Source organism: Oryx dammah, unplaced genomic scaffold (genome assembly GCF_014754425.2).
Source record: "Oryx dammah isolate SB20612 unplaced genomic scaffold, SCBI_Odam_1.1 HiC_scaffold_22, whole genome shotgun sequence".
Taxonomy (NCBI): Eukaryota; Metazoa; Chordata; class Mammalia; order Artiodactyla; family Bovidae; genus Oryx; species Oryx dammah.
The window spans coordinates 16,442,272-16,466,433 of record NW_024070206.1 but is presented as its reverse complement, the minus strand read 5'-3'; the positions used below and the strand labels follow the sequence as shown (position 1 = coordinate 16,466,433).

General features: G+C 46.8%; 1 protein-coding gene across 6 annotated transcripts in view; it reads left to right on the top strand.

The window, feature by feature from the left end:
- The window catches only part of SLC14A2 (solute carrier family 14 member 2), a 506,126-nt gene that overhangs the window by 465,755 nt on the left and 16,209 nt on the right, over positions 1-24,162 (top strand). For 4 of the 6 annotated variants that reach the window (XM_040264569.1, XM_040264570.1, XM_040264571.1 and 1 more), the window contains 6 exons: positions 1,861-2,008; positions 3,298-3,432; positions 5,170-5,219; positions 5,720-5,894; positions 21,398-21,520; positions 23,524-23,606. In XM_040264569.1, coding sequence (XP_040120503.1) covers positions 1,861-2,008; positions 3,298-3,432; positions 5,170-5,219; positions 5,720-5,894; positions 21,398-21,520; positions 23,524-23,606 — 714 coding nt within the window. Of the gene's footprint in view, positions 1-1,860; positions 2,009-3,297; positions 3,433-5,169; positions 5,220-5,719; positions 8,792-21,397; positions 21,521-23,523; positions 23,607-24,162 lie in introns of those variants that run through there. The other 2 variants (XM_040264572.1, XM_040264574.1) reach the window with 2 other exon arrangements.

The window sequence follows — 24,162 nt, the reverse complement described above, 5'->3', positions numbered from 1 at the left end:
TTTCTCTTTTTCTCTTTAAAACAATGAGGGGAGTGATTTCTGTTTTGTTTAGCCGGCTTGTTGTTGTTACACAAGGATTATCCAGAGTACAGAGAAGGCCAATCCTTAGGAAATTTCCACCGTACACCTGACTGCCCTTTGCACCAGGGTGTTGGCTTAGAGAGCAACATGGAGGGGTCAGGGCCCCGGTTCACCAGGCTGAAGTTTGGATCCCAGCAGAGCTTCATTCTAAACTCAGACTTCACTCCAAGGCAGCTTGCCCCCTCATTTTTCTCATTCTTGCCTGCTTGGACTTTAAACCTGGCTTCCCAGATGAAGCAGAGGTCCCTGGATTGGAACAAAGGATTTTCAGGGTTCCTTTAAATAAGACAGGGCCCGCACCCTGTGCTTCCTTGCACAAGTCTATAGGCTCTAGACTAAACAATGGCTGGTGTTTAAAAGGCCACACATTCAGAGGCAAGAATGGACATAGTTTAAAAACTGTCTGGGACACTTCAAATTCTCTAAAGAAATCAGACTGACTCTAGAATTAAATCAAGTTGTTAAAAAGAACAAAATTTCACCAAAGGGAGAGGTGCAATGAACTCCCTACATCTACAGTAGATGATGACTAATCCATTGGTTCCCAATTTCTATTGTACATTAGCAATATCTGGTGCTCTGGCCATGCCCCCTCTCACCACTTAGGATGTCTGGTGAGGTGCTAGGCATTAATATTTTTTTAAAAAGATCTTTAGGTGATTTCAATGTTCACAAAATTTGGAAACCACTGAACTAATCCACACATATTTATTAAACACCTATTATGGCCCCAGCTAAAGGAGTCCTGTCCTCAAAGAGGTCACATGAGCTAGTAATGGAGGAAGAAGTTGGCAGAATTTTGAAGCTGAAAGATTGTCTGTTGGGCAGCCTCCTCGTGTTACAGAGATGGTCACACACAAACTTCTGCAGAAACCCCTAAAAGCTGGGGCTCACAACTCTGGGCCAGTGCTCTCCCTGCCCTGTCAATCTCCCTCTTTTCCTTTGTGCCCTCAAAGAACTTTTTGCCAAAATGTGGGTGATTTGGGTATTTTTTTTTAAAAGCTATCTTGACATCACTGCCAAATCAATCATCTCCAGTTCCAACATCTCCCAGGGACTCTCAAGCCCAGGGATCTGGTGCTTCGTGCTGTTCTCCAGATATTCCTCATGCTCCCTGTCTGCCAAGTGCTCCTGGAGATCAGGGGAAGTGCTCCTCTTCTTTCCCAGGCTCCCCCATCCCCGGGGTAGCACCAAATGTGAGCAACCAAGAGACTAGGGGTCAGGCTCAGAGGCTTTAGCCTGGGATCGACTACCATGAGCTGGGTGATCTTTGGTCAAATCATTCATCAAAATGGCCTAGACAGAAACCAACACAATTTTCTATAAAGCAGTTATCCTTCTATTTAAAAAATTTATAAAAAAAAATTTTTAATGGCCTAGAATATTTCCAGAATTCCTGGAATATTTCTAGGATTTCAGAAGGTCTAGAGGAAGCCCCCTGGTGCCCTGAAACCTCCCAAAGGCAGTCCAGGGAGGCACCCTCTAGACCCCCAAAGCAAAAGCCACATGTCCCTCAGAACCACCTGGCTCCAGCCTCTGTGCTGGGGACCTGCTCGGTTTTGCATGAGGGATGCTTAGATGCCTGCCAGGTGGTGGAGTGAGGAGTGATTTGTTCCAGCTCGTGCCTTCCCTTCCACATTCTCCCACACGCTGGCGGGCACAGCAATCCTCCCGTTCCATGCCATTACCCCCTGGGGAAAGGCTCAGTCCTCACCCCGAGGCTTGGTCCTTGCATTATCAGCCCACACTCCACTGACCTGGATTTTGTTGACTTTGCAGCTGCTACAAGCCATCCCTGTCGGGGTCGGGCAGGTGTATGGCTGTGACAACCCCTGGACAGGTGGCGTGTTCCTGGTGGCCCTGTTCATCTGCTCGCCACTCATTTGCTTGCACGCAGCCATTGGCTCAATCGTGGGGCTGCTGGCAGGTAGGCCACGGCGCCCCCTCTCGGCAGGGGTCATTTTCCTGAGGTCATTTCTCCCAGTACACAGTAAAGAGTCTAAGCTTACTGTATTCACTGAAGTTTTTAAACACTGTCAGGGCTTGAGACTTATTTTTTTCCTTTCTTGAGTCTGCAGGGCGTATGGGGAGACGCAAAAGGGCTGAGACCTATTGGCCTGTAGCCCCTGGGAGCTGAGGGGTAGGAGGCAGAGGAGAATCTGGTGTGAGTGCAGAGCACTAGCAGACCCTGTAGGGGTATAAACGACCTGCTGCTGAGTCGCTTCAGTCGTGTCCGACTCTGTGCAGCCCCATAGACGGCAGCCCACCAGGCTCCCCCGTCCCTGGGATTCTCCAGGCAAGAACACTGGAGTGGGTTGCCATTGCCTTCTCCAATGCATGAAAGTGAAAAGTGAAAGGGAAGTCACTCAGTCGTGCCCGACTCTTAGTGACCCCATGGACTGCAGCCTACCAGGCTCCTCCGTCCATGGGATTTTCCAAGCAAGAGTACTGGAGTGGGGTGCCATTGCCTTCTCCATAAACAACCTAGCACTTTGAAATTTTGACTAAGCTAACAGGAAAAATTTTCCCAAGAATTGGATTGTCGTTTAACGAATGTGATTTAATTTCTATATATGTGTCTATACACACATTCATATATGTAAATGAAGAGAGTAGAGTCAGAAATGGACCTTGAGTGTTTTGGGAATAGAAGCCTGTTGACTTATCCCAACATTTTTCAAAAATTTCTTGGAAGCATGACTTAAAAAAAATGTTATTTGGAAATAATTTCAAACTTATGAAAACTTACAGAATTAGAAATTGTGTCTGAGAGACACCCACAAATTCTTCATCCAGATTCACCTGCTGTTCACATCCAACTCCTTCTGCGGTCTCATTTCTCTGTCTGCATGTATCAATAAGTGTCTGGACATAATTTTTCTCAAGCAGTTGAAATCTTTCTTGCTAAAAATGGAGCTGCTCTGGCCAAAGGAGTGGGGAGGGCCTGCAGCCCCACCTCCTTGGCCCACCCTCACCCTAGACGCAGTCATACCTCTGAGTGAAATCTTTGAAAAACAGTGGAAGCCACTGCTCTCCCCACACTGTTGCTTTCCTAAGACCAGACGCCCTTTGTAGAGGCTCCTCTGATGAGCAGGTATTGGCGGGGAGAGGGGGGTTCAGCGACGGGAGGAAGGGCACCTGGGGACTGGCACCAGCCATGGTGGCCTTTGTGCTGTGCCCTCGAATCAGCCAGAAATGCAGTACCTTGTCCAACAGCCCTGACGGTGGCCACGCCCTTCAAGACCATCTACCTGGGCCTCTGGAGCTACAACTCTGTCCTCTCCTGCATCGCCATCGGGGGCATGTTCTACGCCCTCACCTGGCAGACCCACCTGCTGGCCCTCGTCTGCGGTAGGCACCGGGGAAGCTGGCAGCCAAGCCAGTCTGCTGTTCCTTGCCCTTCCCCACTCCCCTGGCTGTGTGATACCCATGGTGGACCCTCATCAGTACCGAGCAGTGGTGATGGAAGGACAGCAGCTGGGATCTTATCACTAAGGGATTTAAGGGGCGTACCCTAAGAGCTGGGGGGTCTGAGGTTCTCCCCTGTCAGATGGCATCACCACCACTATTCCTCGTGAACCACTAACGTTCATGAGGAAATCACACATGCATTTCCTCTGGTGCTAGTGGCAGCATTCCTGGCCTCAACAACTGTTCTCACTCCACCACTATCGACAGGGCACCACTAAGTGCTAGGCCCTCGGCTAGACCTGGAAGACACAGGCCACATCCTCATGAAGCCATGGTCTAGCAGAGATGTAATTGCCCAATATTCAGGGCAATTGTCTGTGATATCTAAAAAGACCACTGGAAAGAGCCAGTGAGATGACGTGCCTGGGAGGACTGAGGTCCCAGAAAATAGTCACATAACTAAACGAGCCTGATTTGCATCGAGTAAACAAAGAACGTGCTGTGTGAGAGAAATGACCACAGGCATGATACTGCACCCCAGCGCGGCGCTCCGTGCTGGGCAAACAGCACTCATTTCATCCTGCCAAGGCCACTGCCAGGCATGGATTTTAGCCCAATTTTACAGGTGAGGAAATGAGACTCAGAGGGTTGACAAACTTGTCCAAACACAACTATGATGGCAGAAGTGAGATTCAAACTCTAGTCCCATCAGCCTCCCTGTCCTGGAGTTGCCTATATCCTCTGGAACCAACAGGACACTAATCACTCATACGCAAAACTAGAGACAAGTGAAGGGCATAATATCATCCAGAAGGGCTTTTTTGTTTGTTTCCCCCCAGTTAAGTGTGGGAACTGTAAATGCCTTGTGTCTCTTGTACCCTCCTCAGCATCCAGCTGGAGGTTGGACTTGGAGCCAGTGGGCTCAGCAAATATTCACCAAGTCAAAACTACCAAGGTATTTTGAGGTTGAGACTGTAACTGTCTATGATCCTCAGAGAAATGACCGATTCCTGTGACTGGAACCGCCTGGGAAGGCTCTGGGAGGAGGCTGGGGCTTATCTCAACCCTTTCAGGGTGGGATTTGGATAAGCAAAGACAGGGGAAAGGTGTTCTGGACAGGAAAACAGAGCAAACAGAGGCAGAAGGAGCTTGTCCAGAGGCACCAGGGCTGTGGATGAGTTCCCCTCACCGTCCTGGGGGTCCTCATCTGTGGGTGAAGCCAGGTGCCTGGCTCAGGGACCCAACATGGTCCAGCTGTGAGGGGACTTGGTGAGGGTCCAACAGCATCACAGCAGCTCAGAATGTTGGACAAGAGGGACTTCATTCAGAGTTCATATAGTCTGACAACTCATCCCTCCAGACAGACAATCACCCAGCCATCCAGTCTGTGCTAGAGCGTCACCAAGGGCAGTGTGGAGGAGTAAAAGATGCTTGTAGACGCCTGACTCTATGCAGGGCTCCCGTGGAAGTGGGGAGGGGATAGAGGAGTATGCAAGCTTTTATCTCTACCCTCAGAGAGCACACAGCTCAGTGAGAGATGGGTCACAAGGAAACACGCCAGATGTCAGGGTGTGGGGCCAACACGGTGGCACTGGGGCCGGGGTGGAGCCCGCTCTTAGGGAAGGCTGGGGATGGGCCCTGGGGAGCTGACTCCTGATGATCCTTGTGTCTCCACAGCCCTGTTCTGTGCATACCTGGGAGCAGCCCTCACCAACATAATGTCAGTGGTAAGTTTGGGGTCTCCTGACACTACCCTAAAGTGCCCCAACCCAACCAGGGCTTCAGGACATTTGGAGTCTTGTGAGTGGGTTCTGGTCATTAGCACTCCATACAACAGCCTGGTCAAGGTTTATTCGGGGTTTTCCCAGAGGACTGGCCATGGCATATTTTATGTGCCTCTGGGGGGTGTGTTCGTGTGGATGTGTGTGTGAAAGAGAAAGTGTTGTAACCAGCAGTGAGGAAGATGGGTGGACAGATGGAGGTACTCATGTTTAGCCGGAAATGAGAGATTGTCTCTAGGGGATTTTCAGCTCCATCTTTAGAAGAGTCTGATTGTCCCCAAAGGGACCAACACCTCAAATCCAAACCAACCATTCTGACACGATCAACCCAGAAGCCAAGGCTGTCACTAGGAGAGGGTCGCCATTCTCAGCCCCTACCACATCCTTCTCCTTCAGGGTCCCAGGAACCCAGGAACATTTTCAGATCCCAGTGTTTTTGCTTTCAGGTTGGTGTGCCGCCAGGCACCTGGCCCTTCTGCCTCTCCACACTCACCTTTCTGCTCCTGACGACCAACAGCCCCACCATCTACAAGCTCCCACTCAGCAGAGTCACCTACCCAGAGGCCAACCGCATCTACTACCTGACAGTGAAAAGCCGGGAAGAGGAGAAACCCTCCAGTGGTGACTAGCCAAGTTATAGGCAGAAATGCTCTTTGCCTCGACCGGGGTCTGCTCCCTGTGATCTCAGCTCTGGGTCAATCAGCTGCAGCACTCACTTTCTTTGCCTCTCCTCACACCTGTGTGGAACAAAACACACCTATACCTCCCTCTCCCTGACATTGATTTTCTCTCTCTGCCCAAATTGCCTTAACTCTCCACTGTGCACTGTTAGAAGTTGGTGATGAGTTCCTGGTATTAGTAGGAAGGCATGTGTTTTCAATGTCAGTGACTTAAAACAAAACCATTCTTTGTATTTAGTCTTTAGTAAAGGTGATTCAGAGATGATCTTCTTAGCAGGTTTAACTAAATAATAGAAGCTATGAAATTAAACATGCTGAGTGGTTCCTGAATGGGTGAAAATTCAGGGAATGCGGATGCCAGAGTGCACAGAGCTAATGACCTGTGGGCACATAAAGCTTTACATAAAAGAGAGAAATTTCAGACAGAGGAACACAGTTTGAAAGTCAAAATGGGGATAGTTAGGGCACTGAAAGTATCTAAATAGGGACTCAGACATTCAGGGGTCAGAGTAAAGGGCAAGAGGATATTCTGTAGCAGGAAGTAATCAGTAAGTTAGGCTCCTACATGACTCATGATGAAAGATTGGCATGTCTCACTGCAGATCAAGCCAGTGACTCTGAGCAGGAAATTCAGTTGAGGAAATCCCCTGAGCTCAGTATGTGAGAGGCTGCGGAGATCCATTTCATTTCCCAGTTTGCCTGTGGGTGTTGGAATTTTATGAGATTTATGATACTTAAAACAAATGGTTAACCTTGAGTAGAAGAACAAACAATTATCAATGAATTTTATAATTTGTCTTCCCAATTATAGGCATTAACTTTCTATCTTTATTTAGATACAGACCAGGGGTTGTCAACCTTGTCCTGGAAAGTGTCAAATTTCAGCTCTGGAGGCTACACAATCTCTTACAAACACTCAACCCTGTCATCATAGAGCAAAGTAGCCTTAGACAACATGTGAATGAAAGAGGGTGGCTGTGTTCCAATAAGACTTTATTAAGCAAGCAGCTAGCTTAATCTGGTCCACTAGCTGTACTTGGCTGGGCCCTGCTATAGACCATCCAGACAACAACACTCAGGGTCTAGAGACCCATATGTGACTTAGGAGCTGGTGGGAAGTGGGCAGGCTCAAAGGACACCACCAGGTTCTTTACATCAGACAAAGCCACAAGGCATTTACATGCTGGGCGATAGTGTGGAGTGTCTTCGGAAATCGAGAGAACCCGAGAAAGGGAGATCAGGGTGGCAGGAAGCAGGAAGATCTGCCCTAAGGGTCTTTCAGAGACTGACAAGCCCAGTGATGAGCACTAGGGGGCGCAGTTTTACACCGGCCCCTCCGTCCACACACGTGTCTAGGAACCACCCCTCAGGCTCACCCTCTCTTGGCTCCTGGCTGTTTTGCCTCTGCCAGTAGGTTCACCACCACGGGAGGAAGAAGAAAACTGGAGCCCTTCAGTGCAAGGTTTCTAGGTAAGAGGAGCAGGGAGGCGCTGGAATCTCAGGGCTGGAGGGAGCACGCAGGCCAGGTTGTGCCACCATACTGTGACCCATGACCTCCATTTGGAGGAAGAGGACTTTTTGTTTCCGGACAGGCTTCCAGAGGGGACTCCCGTCACCCTTTGGAAGGAGACCTCTCACCCCACATGTTCTAGCAGGAGATAGAACCAGAAACCCTATTTGTTCTTTGTGGGCAAATTGTCCTAGGAAATCCCCTGTTCTCTCCATTAAGCCCTGAGAATCTCCACCCAAAGCACTGGATCTGATGGGAACAGTCCTTTAGCCACGCTTTTTATTGGATTCTCAGGAGAGGAAGACAATCTGGATATGAAAAATGCTTTCAGCTCAGTTGGACAAGATTCTCTCTGCCCTTCCTTCTCTTCCTACACCGCTTCTTGGTTTGTCATTTACAAGGTAACACATGGGTCACAGTTATCAGGGTTGTTTTTCCCTCCCAAGTTCCTGCTTTAATTCCCCCACAATAATTAAAAGTTAACTGTGTTGCAAGCTGCCAAACTTGTTCGGAGAAAAATGGATAAAAGCTAAGTTATTCTGAAAAAGGAAAAAGTATGTCCAGCAAATCTGGAAAAGCCACATGGCCCCAGAAACTATAATGCAGTGTGATCAAGATGGCCAGGTATTTATGCACGAGTAAATGTTTTTACACGTGTTTTTACACATTATCTGCTAGTATGATGTAAGAAAAAAACAGACAAAGTGTATTATTAATCAGTGAATTACCTTGCCAAGAGAAGTTGTACAGGAATGATAAAATAATTTTTTTTTAATCCTTTGAGGCTAAGATGCTGAAAGTTGACGATATTTTCCAAATGTGGTCAAACAATCTCCTCTTGAAATCAGAACAAGTATAGTCATAAAGCCAGGCTGGTGGACAGAAGCGGCATCTCTCTCAGGCACAGCTGAGGGTGGGCAGAAGTGAAAACCCTCTAAGAAAACTCTGCCCAGCGCAGGCCACTGTCCACAGGCCTTGGACAGATGTCCAGAGGTCCTCTTAAGTAGTCCAAATAGCCCCCAGCACCTGAGAGCTAACTCCCTGGTGTTATCTTATCCCACTTTAACCAGAGTTTCCCCCTCTCCTGCCCCTGAATGAACATGTCGAGAGCCCTAACCCTGCAGATTCTCCCCACCAGCATGGGGCAATCCAGGAGGCCTCCAGGAGGGAAGAAAGGTTTCTGGGAACATGTCATAGCTGTTTTCCTACTATCATCTCAAACTACCAGCAGCTCTTGTATGTACAAATGATATAGTGAATAGTGAAGTCGCTCAGTTGTGTCCGACTCTTTTTGACCCCATGGACTGTAGCCTACCAGGCTCCCCTGTCCATGGGATTTTCCAGGCAATAGTCCTGGAGTGGATTGCCATTTCCTTCTCCAGGGGATCTTCCCAACCCAGGGATCGAACCCAGATCTCCCACATTGTAGACAGACGCTTTACCATCTGAGCCACCAGGGAAGTACAAATGATAGTTGAATATAAATATTTATGGTTGAACAGAAACAAACTACTACTCTCTGAAATTCAAGAAAGTAAGAATGTATGTGTGGGGTTGGGGAGGGCAGGCTTTAGCAGAAGTGCTGTCTTTAAACTCTTTTTTCCCTAACAAACCCCTTTCTCACCCTCTCCGCTGCCTCCTCCTTCTGACCCGGCCATCTCTCCCACCCATTTTCATCTTCTGTCCTGCAACACTGACAAGCTCTACCATCATTGTGAAACAGTGTTGTTCTGCTGCATTTTTAAATGGTCGATTTTAATTATCTCTGCAGTCTCCTCTATGATAACTGACATAATCAAAATCTCTACTTCAAACTGGGAGCTTGCTAGGAAATAATCCATTTTCTTTAGTTTTAAAATTTTATTGCCAGAATATTATTCATAATGTTCTCGTGGTAATTTGTATCTCTCCAGTTATCTGCAGCTTTGTCTTGTTTTTCATTTCTAATCTTATGTAATTTTCTCTTTCCCTTAGGTTTGTGAGGGTTTCATTCATTTTACTGATTTTTTTCAAAGAAGCAGTTTAGAATTTATTTGTCTTTTTCTACTCATTTCAATTTGTTTTTATTTATTTCTTTTTCCTGTTTTCTTGTGGTTTATTTAAATGTTCTCTTCTCCTAATGTTTTTAAAATTCATATAAAATTCTCTTATTTAGATCTTTGCCATTTAACAACAAAGACATTTAAGTCTATTAATTTCCCTCAGTTACAGCTTTAGCTGTGTACTGTAGGTTTTGGAATAAAGTGTTCTGTTTTCATCAACTTTAAAAATTTGTTATTTTTACATTTTATTTCTCTTTGAGGCAAGAATTTTTGAAGAAGGTGTTTCTTGATTTCCAGCACTTCAAACTTTTTGATGTTTTTCAGCTTTCCATATCTATTTTTATAGGATTATGAACAAAGAATATGGCTGGTACAATCTTTATTTTTAAATGTTATGCATTTTTCTTTGTAGCCAAGTATATGATTGATTTTGAACATACAAAATGCAGATTTTTCAATCTGAAGGAAATGTATATTAAATTGATTTATTAACTGCATCATTCGACTCTTCTATGCACTTATTTATTTTTAGTCTATAAATCTTAATTCTGAAAAGGGTTTATTAAAATTCAACTATAATTGTATAGTTTTATTAAACTTTTTTTGTATTTCTGAAATATTTGTCTCATATATTTAGCAGCTACATTGTTTGGTACCTATGGACTATGATTGACATTGATTCTTCTTAAATTTTATCTTTTACTACTACAGACTGCCCATTTTTATGCTCATTAATGCCTTTAACCAAATTCCAATTCAGCTGTCATTGACACTGCTGAATCCACTTTCTGGTATTTCCTTATCCTTTTATTTTAAACTTTATCATTTCCTTTTAACTGTACCACTTTCTTTTAACTGTGTTTCTGACCTCATTCACTCATTCATCCAGAAGACATTGCATGAGGAACTATTTTAATATGTCACTCAGTCCCCCTTGACAACAAACCAGTAAAGAATCGGAGCATTTCCTGCCTTCAAGGAATTCACGTTATGGGGATTTGCCTGGCCATGTGAGTAACCTTACCTGAGAGGATCTCACCACAGACTGCCTGAGCCACATAAGGTCACAGCACCAGTTTCATGATTTTGAGTGGTGAATGAAATATCTTGTTGGGTTAATCTTCTGTTTAGGAAGATTAAGCATGATATTAAGGGTTTCATGAAAATTTCTATGCCTCTTCTCCTCTTGTTCTTTATCTTGTCATTACCTGCCTGCCCAAACACTCCCAGCTGTCCCTTCAGTTCAAGTCTTTGAACCTGTTACAAAGTAAACAATCTTGGGAGGGTAACATAGTAAGCATGATCAATCACTTGCATCTTAGGTTGAAGGAGTCATTTCTGAGAATTGGTTGGATGAAAAAGAGAGGAGAGTACAAAGAGAAAAACGGGTAGCACATTTTGAGAGTGTCTTTGGCTGAGATGGGGCCAGGCTAGAGGAATGAGATATGGAGGCCCTTTGTTCTATCAATCATCAGTGATGAGGAACTGTTGTATTCAGCTTAGAGAAGAGAAGAAATGCCTAGGGCCATGACTGTGGAAGAAGTTGTCATGTTACTCAACAGTACCTCAGAGCGTAGAATAAGGACCACTAGATGGGAGGGATAAGCAAACATTGAACCAATGGAAAGGGATGCTTTTTCACAATGGAAGTTGCCTGAGAAATGGTTGTCCTATGAAACTCAGTTCAGGAAAAGGGCAGGAGACCTATTAGAGATGCTTGCTTTTAGTAGGGGTAGACCAGATGACCGTGGCAGCCTCTCTTCCACCTTCAAGTTTCAGTGATACTATGGCCCTGAGTTCCTACAGAGAAATAAGGGGGAGGTATCATTAAGGTGGTAAAAAGTATAAACATGGAGACAAATATATCAAAAATATACCATTGCTGCATTTATAGGTTTTCCTAGAGCTTGACTGGTTAGCCATTTGCTCAGTCTATCAAAATGCTCAACATGGCTACTTGTGTGGATGCAACCTGAGGGACCAGCATCATTTAACTGTGACTTTTCCTTGACTTTCTCATCTTCATCACTTTCCTCTCTCCAGGGATTCCTCTTCCAGTCAACCCTATAAGATCTGCCCATCAAGAAACTCAATCTTCTTATATCTGTGGCTACATCAAATCTGTGTTCCAGTTTGTTTGTACTTTCTGTACTAGTCTTGAGCTTTGTCTCCGTGGGTCATAAATGTTGTAAGGGCCTGGGGACAACTATTAATATAATCTAAAACCAGCTAAGAGTTGGCAGTTTCAGTGTGGTTTATTGATTTCCACTCAATAAACCATGGTCTCATCTGGCAACTTTAAAAGGCATTCACTTTTTAATATGAGATTTTTCAACTTACTTGGCTTTTCTTGCCTCTTGTGATTCAAAGAAAATAGAAGACTCCATAAGAAACACTTCTATTCCTAGTGAGGAATTAATTCCAAGGCCCCAAGGAGGGAGACGGGTGACATTGCTAGAAAAGTCCTCTTGTTCTCTGTGAACTGGTAACTAGGAGCCGCCCGCCTCTTCGCCACAGGCTGGTGAAACGGAATGAATAAAGGAAGTAACTCTCCAGGGAGCTTCGAGCTCCACTTTCATTCATTCCACAGGAACTCTAGCCTTTTCCCTGGAGGAAGCTGACCTCCCCAAGTCTGGCTCCTGGAGGTCAGTGCAGACTCCTGCCCCTACACAGTTGGCAATGCAGAGTTGAAGCCATGAGCATTATGAAGAAGATACTTCCGAAGAAAATTCTGATTGACCAAGCCCACCAGGAGATAATAACCGGTACCCATAAATTATCTTGGGGATCCCCCAGTGTCAAGCTGTGGCCTTTGGTGGGACCCTTTGGTGACAAGCATCCACCTCAGTCTTCTGCTTTCCAGGAGCACTCACTTGCCCCTCCCCAACCTAGTGTGTGTGTGACAGACACCACTCATCTGAGGACGCAGCTCCATTTGGCTCCTGAGATGTGGGTGGATTTCCTGGATGGCTCCTCCCTCCTGGCTACTCATTTCCTGTCTTTTCTAATTGGTCACATGTTGTTCCTGGGTAGCATCTCCCTGTTACTTTCAGATGCGTAGGGGGCTGGAGTGAAGAATGCACCACCGGAAGTTCAGGGGTCTTCAGGAGAGGCCAGAGCAAGAGAGGGCACGAGGTGGGCCTCCTGAGCTGAGAGACCAGCAGGCTGGGGGGCAAGGAGCGTGTCATCAGCAGATGGCCGCAGGCCCTGAACTTCAACACCAGAGGAAGGCCCCTGTGCGGGAGCTGAACTCCAGTCAGTTCCCCACCCCTCCCTGGAATGCGGGGCTCCCCCCACTCGTCTGTTTGCTTTCCTTCCTCAGAAGGGCCCCCTCACCCTGTGATCAGGACCCCTCTCCGGCAGTTCCAAAACACCTGGCCTGGTGGAAAGGGCGTTTGACGTCAGCGGGGAGTTTGTCTACTCAGGTGTAGCTAATATCCTCAGTGTGAGTTCTGTTTCTGAACTTGGGCAGCTACCTCACACCCTGTCACTTGAGGGGGTGGGGGTGATACGCAGTTGATGCTTGACCCTTCAGACTCACAAAGCCAAACAGAACATGTTTGGATTGGGCCTCCTCCCCAGACTCCAGCCCACCAGACCCCCCCAACCACCACCACGGCTATCTGGGACCCGGGAGGGCCGCTTCCCTCCATATATAGAGCTCAGAGTCCTTTCTGGAGACTGGGGTTAGGTTATGCCCTCCTTACTCTGAGAGGGCCCACCAGGACCCGGTCAGCAGAGTCAGGAGGAAAGGTCCAGAAATTTCCACAAAACCAGAAAGAAGGCATCTAGTATTAATTAGGCTGTGCAGAAATATCCATCAAGACACAGATGGCAATAACATTCCTCAGCCTGTGCCCTGCCTGTGTGGGGGATTAAGGGAGTTCATTGAGGTGGGAACTCAAATTGGCCCCTGAGGAGACGACACTTAGGTAATTGCCTTAAAGGCATATACTGGAGCAAGAATTCTAAGGGGTGATTGAAGGCGATGCCTGAGGAAGGACAGAGAAACTACCTCCAGGCAATCCAAGCTCTGCCCCTTTAAAGGAAACCTGCCTGATGGGGGCACCATGGTGGCCAAGGCCAGTCTTCCCCAGGGAGTTTAGGAAAGTCGAAGAGTGAGCACTCTGCAGGAAGGGCGCTGCTTTTCTCTCCCTCTTCTGCCATATGGTGCCCTTCCTCAAGTGGAAGCCAAGCACCAGGCATAAGGTGAGGAAACGCGAGGGGATTTTACAGAAAGGCAGCCGGAGGATGAGCTGGTGGGCTGTGGGAGCTGAAGAGGTTCAGTTTTAGGGAGAAGCCCAGCGCCTGAGTTGAGGACCAGAGACGCCACCCAACTGGAAAGAAGTTTCTTCCCAAATCCCAGTGGTCTGGACTCCTCCAGACCTGTGCAAGAAATCCAAAGGAACTCAGGTAAGAGGTCTGGGGGAGAGAAATGAATCAGGGAGACCCTCTAGCTGGGCCTTCCATGTGGCTCAGTGGTAAAGAATCCACCTGCCAATGCAGGAGACTCTGGTTCGATCCCCAGGTTAGGAAGATTCCCTAGAGAGGGAAATGGCAACCCACTCTAGTATTCTTGCCTGGGAAATCCCATGGACAGAGGATTCTGGTGGGCTACAGTCCATGGCGTTGCAAAGAGTCAGGCACGACTGACCGACCGAACAACAGACCCCCTACCCGACACGGGCCTCTATCAGACTTTTCAAAGAAACAGAAAAAAAAAAAAAAGGTCAGTCTCTCTGTTCCTTCTTCTGCTGAGCTTCAGAAAGACAGTCCTGGGAATGGAGGACCTTATTAAGAACTCCAGAGAGAGTTCAGATCCTGGAAGCTTCAAGCTGGACGAGCTCTTAAATAATTCTATTAATAGTTCAAACCCCATGAGGAACCCCATGGCTTACACAGGAAACTGTCCAGGTGATGAATGAGCCTGGACAAAAGCCCAGGTGTCCTAACTCACAACACTGAGCTCTTCTTGCACATCTGGTGATGGATCTAAGTTAACCCATCAGCCTCAAATCCCTTTACCACCTACCTGTCTACTGGATGAGCCTTCATATTTATCATCCTTTCCACAACTCTGCAACATTATCATCAGTGTGATTCCCAGGGCAGCCCCATGCTGAGCTGACTGTGAGATGCTAATGAGGTAAATTTGAAAACCTTGTTCCCAGGAGTGCTTACCTGCTGCTTCCAGGGTGGAGGTGCCTGGTCCAGAGGCACCTTAGCCTCTCACCTCAGGTCCTATACTCCTTCCACAGACATGCCAGTAGAACCAGAGCATCTCAGTATCCACAAACATCTTCCTACAGCCCAGCGCCTCAGTGGCCCTCTCTTTCATGGGCATCTGAGATTACTTTAGACATGTTCTGTGTAGCTACAGAGTGATGTTTCTGGAAGATAGGTAGCCATGCCATAAGGAACAATGTCTCAGGACACTGATGTTATCTGATCAGAGAATGAACAATCTGGTATGATATGTGATCTCCTCAAAACTAGCGCTGAAGGACAGGAGCCTCAGTGAACTTGCTGAGGTTAGGCAATCCTGAGACTTGGAGAGCCCACAGCCAGTCCTCTGCCTGCTTTTATGTACCTTCTCAGACTTGTACAGCATCCACACTTTCCTTTAAAAGGGGAGGGGAAAAATAAGTTTACTCTCAAGTGCCAACTGTATCTAACTGGTATTGTTTGTGTTAAGAAGGATTCTGAGGCTGTGTTGAAACTTACTGGGAAAGAGGTCTATGGTCAGTTAGCTGTGTTTGCCACAGACAACGCAGGGAAGAAGCGGCAGAGAAGGGAAACGCCACAAGAGTAAAAGCAGGTACACAGCAGCCCAGAATTTCCTTGGCCTGTCACCGGCTGACACAAATGTAATGGCACACAGGTGGATTCTTTCTGTTTGTTTCTGGTAACTTTTGTTACTCCTTTTAGGATATGAAATACTTTGTAATTTTTTAAAATGAAAAGATCACAAGTCCATTGATATAATTTGCGAAGGCTCCAACAGTCTGTAAAACATCTATATTGCAGGAGTAAAGAATCAAAACCAGGAGGTTAAAACATAGCTCTGTAACTAATCAGCTATTTGGCCTCAGGAAAGCTGCTTTTCTCTGTTCCTCAGTTTTGTTTTGTTTTGTTTGCTAATACCTAGATCCAGATTCTGGAGAAGGAAATGGCAACCCACTCCAGTGTTCTTGCCTGGAGAATCCCGTGGACAGAAAAGCCTGGTGGGCCACAGTCCATGGAGTTGCAGAGTCAGACACGACTAAGTGACTAACACACACACAGACCCAAATTCACTTGGTTATTAAAGACTGATAGTTCCAAGTAGTTTCATTGGATTGGAAAATTTTCATGTACATTGTAACTATCAGTATAAAACTCCCCTGTGGCCCTAACTTCAAAAGTTGGATCTAGAGTACCTTCTGAAAAGAAACGGAATGATCCATGTGGCCATATAAATCAAGGATGGCTTCGTGGAGGAAGCGGAACATAAACCAGCTGATGAAGGCTGAATAGAAACTAGGCAAGAAGAGGCAGAGGGGGCCAGAGGCAAGGCCAGAATCCCAAGGCAGGGTGTGTGTTGGGCAGCAAAGGATGAGTGGGACGATGAAATCAGCCCTATTGTGGAACAGCTGGAAAGCCTGGCCGAGCAGTTTAGGCATTAATATACCCTTGGCAGTAGGGAGCCATGGAGATTGTTGAGTGAGAGAGTCACGTAATGATATGCCTAATAACTGAAGCACAGAATGGATTGAAAGGAGGGAAATTAACAGCACAGACACACCATTCTGAGGTGTGGCCTGGGTGTGAATAGGGGAAGGAGAGTGAAATCTCCCTCAGAGGAAGGTCAGTCAGATGTTACCCCAGTTACAGATGGGGCGCTCTGACCTTCGCACTCTCTTCAACCTCATTCATGAGGTTGTTATACGGTTAAACGAGGTTGAAAGAGGCACCAACTCATTTATGCTAGTTTATGTCTTCATGGAGTGAGACAGAGACTCCAAAGTTTCCCCATTCCTCTAAGCCTTCCTCCTGCCTCTATGAGGAGGTGGCTACTAGAGGAAGGACTGGATCAGAGGGCTGGACTGGATACGCTGAAAAGCCTTTTCCAGTTAACGTTCAATGCCTCTGGTAGTTAATAGAATGATCTTTGAAAATGTCAACTAAACACAACTTCACAGAAAAAGATAACACCTCGTTTACCACCCACAGATGTCTGCATCACACATACACACACGGTAGCCTTCAAAATTGCACATCACAGCACAAAGCTCAACTTCTGCATGGGGAAACGTGTGCCCAAATCGTGGCCAGTGTTATCCTGTAGGACTGGATGTAGGAAAAAATCAAATTATATACAATTGTCACTTCAAAAAATATCCTTCTGGTGTAGTAGCTAGGAAAACTGCCTCATGATGTGGCAGTCTCTGCCACAGTAAGCTGGAGAAATAAGAAACGTAGGGATCTGTGGAGTGATGACAAAAGGGTCTTGACAGTAGGTTCCAGATCCTCTATATGTTGGGCATTGCTAGTGATAGATGGACAGCGTTGGCCCACCTCCAAGAGGCAGGAAAACCTGTTCAAAACCTGAAAAAGACAGCTTATAGACAGTGTACAGGTAGAGACTTGTCTGAGTAAAGGTTGATTATTAGTAAAATAGACTAGATCATTTTTCCTCTTCTGAAAGATGTCATATAAGATTTGGGTTTGGTTTTTTTCCCCTCAAAGGAACTTTAGTAAGCTTCACAATTGTATCTGACAGGTGGGGTCTTCTGTAAAATGACTTTTACCCCTGATATTTGAACAGATGGCATTTTCTGTGTGTTAGCAATCAGTAGACACGTAGATACTATGGATACTACTCTCCAGGAAAAAAAAGAAGAAAAAAAAGTGCTTTTAAGCAAATCATTGTGGCTCATGACTGTTCTTTCCTTCTCTGAATCAATGAGAAGGTAGCATCGCTGGACTCTTGCCTCTTAAGATACAAGATGCTGGCAATCCTTGAGGGCAGGGACTGTGCCCCTGAATTGGACAACCCCAGTATGGTGCTACCTGCCCTGGGACACTTAAAAGTCTGGTTAGAAAAGGAGGTAACAGCAGTCCTTATGCCAGATAGGCATGCAGAGGAGTTACTCAGCTGCTAAGGTTTGCCTGCAGATTCTTGAGGACAGAGCTTCCCAGAACATGTGTAGTACCAAGGAAGCAAAGCCCTTGGTCCTTGAAGAAAACAGAGGGGGCCTGGCATGGCCCAAGTCCCCAGGATCAGGCCGTAAGCATCACCATTTGTTTGCTGCACTATGCCACACAGTACTATTTTTTGTGTGCCATGATGTTAGAGGGAAAGCCAAAATAAACCCCCAAAGTGAGTCATTGTTAAAAAATTTTGTCCTTGGGCTTTAGAACACCCAGGCCCCCACCTTCCAAGCAGCTTGGCGGTTTTCAGCCACGGGGTATAACCTCTTGCTAACCAAAACAAATCACATGGAGCAAGATCTCTGTCTTCAGTGGCCTGTTTCATTCTCTCTCATTAACTGTGTTCTTCCATCCACTCATGAACAATTTCTGGGCCTCTGATTGGTTGGTCACAGGCAGCCCATCACTTAATCACATCTATAAACTCCCTTTCTTCTCTCCAGGCAGTGCTGGAAACAGTCAGCTCTTGCCCATCAGTTTCCGAATCCCTACACAGCTCAGCCATCACCATCGTGAACCTGTGTAAGACTCTCACTTTCAATATTTACCAAGCATTTAACATCTACAGTGAGATATATTATTTCTTTAATAGTTCATACCCAGCCAATGGTGGTTCATACCCAGCCAATGGTGGTTCTTTATACCAGTCAGAAATTAAAATGTCTAGGGTAATTATCCCTCATTAACATAGTCAACAAATACTTCTAAGTGCCTACAATATGCCAGGATCACGCTGGGTGCTAGAGGTGCCAAGAAAAACCACTGTAAGGGAAAAAGATGGGCTGTCAAGGATCCTGTGAGGGTGACAGACAGGAACACGAGGTAGGAGGGGGTGCTGGTGTGTGTAAGCTGCCAGCCCTGGCCTGACATGAGGACCCACTCTGCCCAGAGCACAAGCTATTCCAGGGACACGGCCTCCCCGAGGAGCCAGCTCCCTGAGGTCAGCATTGCAAAGTTATTCTCCCCAGCATTTTGCGAGCAGTAGTCTCATCTTTGTAACAACATGAGAATGAAATAGCAGGTACCCTCCAAAATACCTGTCATCATTCTGCTTAAGCTGGGTTTGCAAGGCCAGTCCTGTAGGGTCTGTAGATCTCCTTCTGAGTCCCGCCATGCTTGCAATGGGGGAAACTGTCAATGAAATTTGATGCCTTGCAAGATGCACTACAGAAATGAGTGATGCGGGCTCCTGGCCAGCACCCTCATTGTTTGCTTTTTTCCCCACCACACCAATGGAACATTTCTTTCTAGAGCAGTTTATAGATGTGTTCATGATATCCTTGAAATTGCCTTTATCTGTTATAAAAGTCCTGAGAATCTGTCCCAAAGGTAGTGGTAAATTGCTATCACCTCAGCTTTAAGTATTTTCACAGCCTCAGGAAATTTGTTATTTTATCTCCAGTCTTCCTTGTGGCATTTGCTCCCACCTGCCATCCTCATCTCTTGGCCAGCACATCTGGAAGAGCGGTCACCCTCCCTGGGGGGTCAGTCTGTGCCTGCACTCCCCTCCTGCCCACAGGAGACCAGAAAGCAACACTGTATCAGACCACATTTGGGGCCACCTCCCCAATCACCCAAATAAGAACAAAACATTGGTTCAAGGAAAAGAAAGATACTCTGTTTTTGTTTTTGTGGCTGGGAGATCAGTTCTAGGAATGCATGGTAATATGGACCCTGACCTACTTTCCTGGATTCTGAGCAGGCAGCACAGTCTATTGATAAGAACTGAAAGCAAAGGGCCAGGGCAGGAAAGGGGAGACAGTTTTTCTGTAGATCAGCAAACTGGGAGCCAGGAAACCTGGGTGCAACTCCCGGCTATGCCATAATTAATAACTATGTGATCTGGCAGGGGTGGGGGGGTCAGTAGGGCAATTTCTCTGGACTTGGGAAGTAGACTGTGATTTTGAAGATCCATGCAATTCTGAGTCTCTGATGCTAAATAAGGTCAATATATTTCTCTGTGCAGAGGGTGACTAGGGTGGCTGACACTTGGCATATGAGGGATGAAAAGCACTGGGCGGGCAGAGGTGCCCTTCCAGCCTGGTGGATGTGCCCTGTACACTGGCTGTGTAAGAATGCCCTGCTTTGCCAGATGATGCAATGATACCCTCTGGGTCCCCACCCTCCTGCACAGCCCCTACCTGCAGAGGTGCCTTATTCACTTGTGTCTGACATACCAGAGCTTCTCCAGCCTCTGGAGGTAAGGCTCCATGGTGACCCACAGGCAGGATGCTGAATGAAATAGATTTTTCCCATCCCCAGCCTAGAGGGGAGGGGCTTGTTTGAAGTTTCATGTTTGAACTTTCAGTCTGAAACTATAGACAAACCCCTTTCCTTGCTCATACATGTGCCCCATGCTCTGGTTGCTGATGCTATATTCTCAGCTTTGCTAAAGCTCTTTCTACATGAGCAATGTGATCTAGACCAGTTTTCTCAAACTTTAATTTGCACACACGTCAGTTGGAGATCTTGTTCAAGCTTATTCCAGTTCAGCGGGTCTGAGATGGGACCTGAGAGTGCATTTCTAACAAGCACCCTTGGATATCCATGAAGCCAGTCCACAAAGCTGACGCTGTGCAGCAAAGATGCAGAGAAAAGAACTGAGGGCTGAGGGCCATGTGACTCACTGTAGAGTGCTTCAGAAATTACCAGAGCCTAAGTTTTCCATCTTTCGGAGATAACAATGCCCCAAAAGTATCCAAATGTAAAGACAGTGCAAGAGCTCTCCACTATTCCAGGTAGCCATTTGATCATCTAACTCCAGAGTTCACTGGAACCACAAGCAGAAAGTCCCAAAACTGCATACCTTGGGGACCACCAAGTACCCAAATTAATCAGCGAGGGGCACGCTTCATAGCAAGCCATCAGGTGATCTGATGCTGTCAATTCTCAGACCCCTCTTTGAGAAACGCTGCCCAGGTGATAAGCTATTCTATTTTCACCGCGGGTTTCTGGTAACTGATCACAGCCTCAGGACTCTTACCTCCCACAGAGCAAACCAAGGTGCCCAGAAAGCACCCAGGGAATCTTGTTGGACTGTAGATTCTGATTTCATCAGTCTGGGTGGAAGCTCAGGTTCTGCATTTCTTACAAGCTCCCAGAGAAGGCTGATGGCACTGGTCCGGGGACCACACTTTGAGTAGCAAGACTCTAGATGAGAGTTTCTCAGCTCCAACTGCACATTAGGGTCATCTCTTAAACACCATTGACTTTAAAATTCTGACTTTTAAAATTGGTCTGGGATGGGAGTCAGACATTTTTTAAGCACTCAGGTGCCTCTTATGTGCAGGGAGCACTGAGGACCCTCTCCCACACAAACATTCTCTGCAGCAGATGGAGACCAGGGCACTGGCTGAAGGACGGGAATGGGCAGTGGCCTAAGGTCCATCATTCACACCAGTCCGAAGCCCAGTGAAGGAGGCTTAGAGCAGTGCCTTGCTGGGGGAACGAGGCAGGCTGGCCCATCCGTATCCTGACACTGACAGGTATCTCCGATGTGGCTTCTGTGAGGAAAGGAAGTGGAAGTTTTAGCAGGAAGAATGGGAAAGAGGGCTTTCTCTGTAGACACTAATGCAATCACTACTGTAGCTCGGACTGCGCTGCTCCCCCAGCTCTGCATGAATTTCCCAGCGCTCTCTGCTTGCCTCTGGGGGTGGACCAGGGTGGGACACTGACCTGTCTCGTCTTGCCCCTGGCCAGGCAACACTGAGGCAGAGCCACCCTCGACGAGCCCCAAGGCGGATGAGGGCTCGGAGGCCGTGCTCCCCAAGCCCAGGAACGTGTTCCATATCGAGTGGTCGTCCATCCACAGAAGGAGCAAAGGTGTGTGCTTCCCCCATGGCTCCCAGGGGGCCTTGACCTTTCCACCTCTAAAATGGGGACCCTGGCAGCACCTCTCTCACAGGCAGTGGGGAAATCTGTGAGGGTGAGCTTCATCCTCATCATCCCCCAACCTCTGACTTTAGCCATGGGTCTCAGAGTCTCAGCCAGGAATGGGGAGACCGGAACTGAGACAGGCTTTGTCAGTCTTGGCCAGGAGGGTTGCAAACTTGATGGCACATTGGAACCACCCACATCCCATGCCCAGAAACGCTACTCGAGTTATCTGGGAGGCAGCCTAGGCAGCAGAAGAAGCTTGAACAGCTCTCCGTAAGGCAGTTGCCTGGCAGCCTGATGGTTAGGATTTGGTGCTCCCACTGCAGTGGCCTGGGCTCAGTCCGAGGTTGGAGAACTGGTCTGCAGGCCACCAGCAGGTATAGCCAAAATACAAAAAAATAAATTAAAATTAAATAAAACATCACATTTAAAGGGACCAAAAAAAACCCTGCAAATCACAACCACAATGTGGTCACAATGGTCACGCTGCTAGAGATAAAAAGTTATCTCCTACAGCTGTGAGGGGAGGGGCTCCCAAAGGCCAAGAGGAGGTCCAGAGGGCAGCCAAACAGTCAGGGAAGCCAGAAACCTGGATGCTGGGGGCGGGGGGCAGGTTGGGGCAAACAGGGAAGAGGCAAGAGAGGGATAGGAGGGTCTCCAATCAGATGCAAGGTGGGAGCAGTCTCATGAAGGCCTAATTGTGCCCCCCAGAGAGGACCACTTTGGGCCAGAAGTTTGACAGAGCCCCCAGGGCATTCCAAGGAAGACAGCATAGTTTGCTTCCAAAAGTTAACACTCTCCCTACAAACATCTTAGGATGGTGTTGGAGGGCTGGGGTAAGGAAAGGCCTGGCAGAGAGCCCTGCACTGCGGAGACTGGGAGAAGGGTTAGTAGGAGCTGCTGGAGAGCTGGCGTTTCAGACAGAAGCAGAGAACCTCTCAGGATATCACACACACTGGCCTCAGAGGCTAGAGTATCCTCTTTGCTTCCTGCTCTTCCCTTCAAACTTCCTTAATTTGTTTCTCCCACGTAGTGTAACTTCCCAACCACCACACTGGTATTTGCAGTTCCTGCTCCTTCCAAAGAGGGGTCACAGGGCCATTGGTGCATCTCTTCTAGTGTCTAAGTGTCCTGAAATCTCATAAATGCGGACTGAATGGCCAATTGTGTAAAGAGTCTCGGCACCTAGAGCTCAGACTGCCATTCTCACACTTGACCACAAGAGGACACCAGAGCATCAACAGCAAAACTTCCAAAGGCCTTTCATGATACCTAAACACATCTGAAATTCCTCATCTTTACAAATAGATTATCTCATAATAATGAAAACACTTACAGTGAGTTTTCTAGAATAACAAGGACATGCCAAAATCTGTTTTTAGTTAACATGGGTATCCCTTGTCTTAATCCAACCAGCCACTGCTGCTTAAATATCTAAAATTCTGAGACATGATCCTAAAAAGACCAAAACAGCTTAGGTCGTCCAGCTGGGAAGAGTTGTAGTAAAATTTTAACACAGACCTTGGATGGTTCGGGCAGCTTAATGCTTTATGAGCAACAACACCTTATAAATATCAGTCTTTCTGTCATATAGGGAAAGAACCCTGGGTTCAGAGCTCACGAGCAGCTCTGTTTGCTCACCTACAAAACACAGGAGTTGAGTAAAATCAGAGCCTCTTTACTAAAAGTCAGCCGAGCCTCTGAATCCCCTAAATTCCTGTAAAATGTCCTATTTACATCAAGATGTGCATTTTTTTCTTCCAAAGAGCTTGCCCATGGGTGTTTGCAGTAGCAGAGGAGGGGGCCTTCCTGTACAAGGAGACAAGCCCAGGGCATCCTCAGTGGGCCAGGAAGTGCTGAGCATTCCAACTCAAGCCTGGCAGGAAACTTGCTGCAAAGGTGCCAGGGTAGAGGTCCTAACTGATGCTGCTCTCTCCTTCCGACTCCAGTGTTTGGTAAAGGTGAGCAGCAGGAGAGGCACCCCAAAGTCCCTTCTCCCCGCCTATACCGGAAGCCCACAGTCGAGTTGCTGGTGAGTATAGAGTGGCCTGAATCAGGGGTGGCACCCGCATCCCAGTGCCTGCCGCAGAGTAGAAAAACCAGGCTCGGAAAAGACATCTTCTGGATGTCTTTTCTTGAATTCATATTTCTAGAAACATAATTATGTGGATAAAGATGTCTATTTTTCAGTTTATTTTATAAAATTTGCTGCTTCTTTTATTGATTATGTTGTGTTTGTCCTTTTGGATCCAGCATTCAAGGATTTAGGAAATAAGTTGGTGCTAATTTTCAAAACAGAATCTCTACTTGTTTAATTTTATGGATAGTTAAATTTTAAAGACTAGACATATTGGAGTTTGGGGAGGTGCTGTCTTCTGCAAAGAGTGTGGTATACTAGAAGTAATATTTTTTTAAAAAAATAATCTAAAAATTTGTGGGTAAATCCAAATTATATCATTTGACCTTGACCTTTATAAGTGAAAACCTAACCTCTCCATCCACACCTGAGACCTCATCCACAGAATGAGGCTAAAGCTAGTGTCTTATTACACTACAGTCATGGGGGATTGGTTCCAAGATCCCTGAAG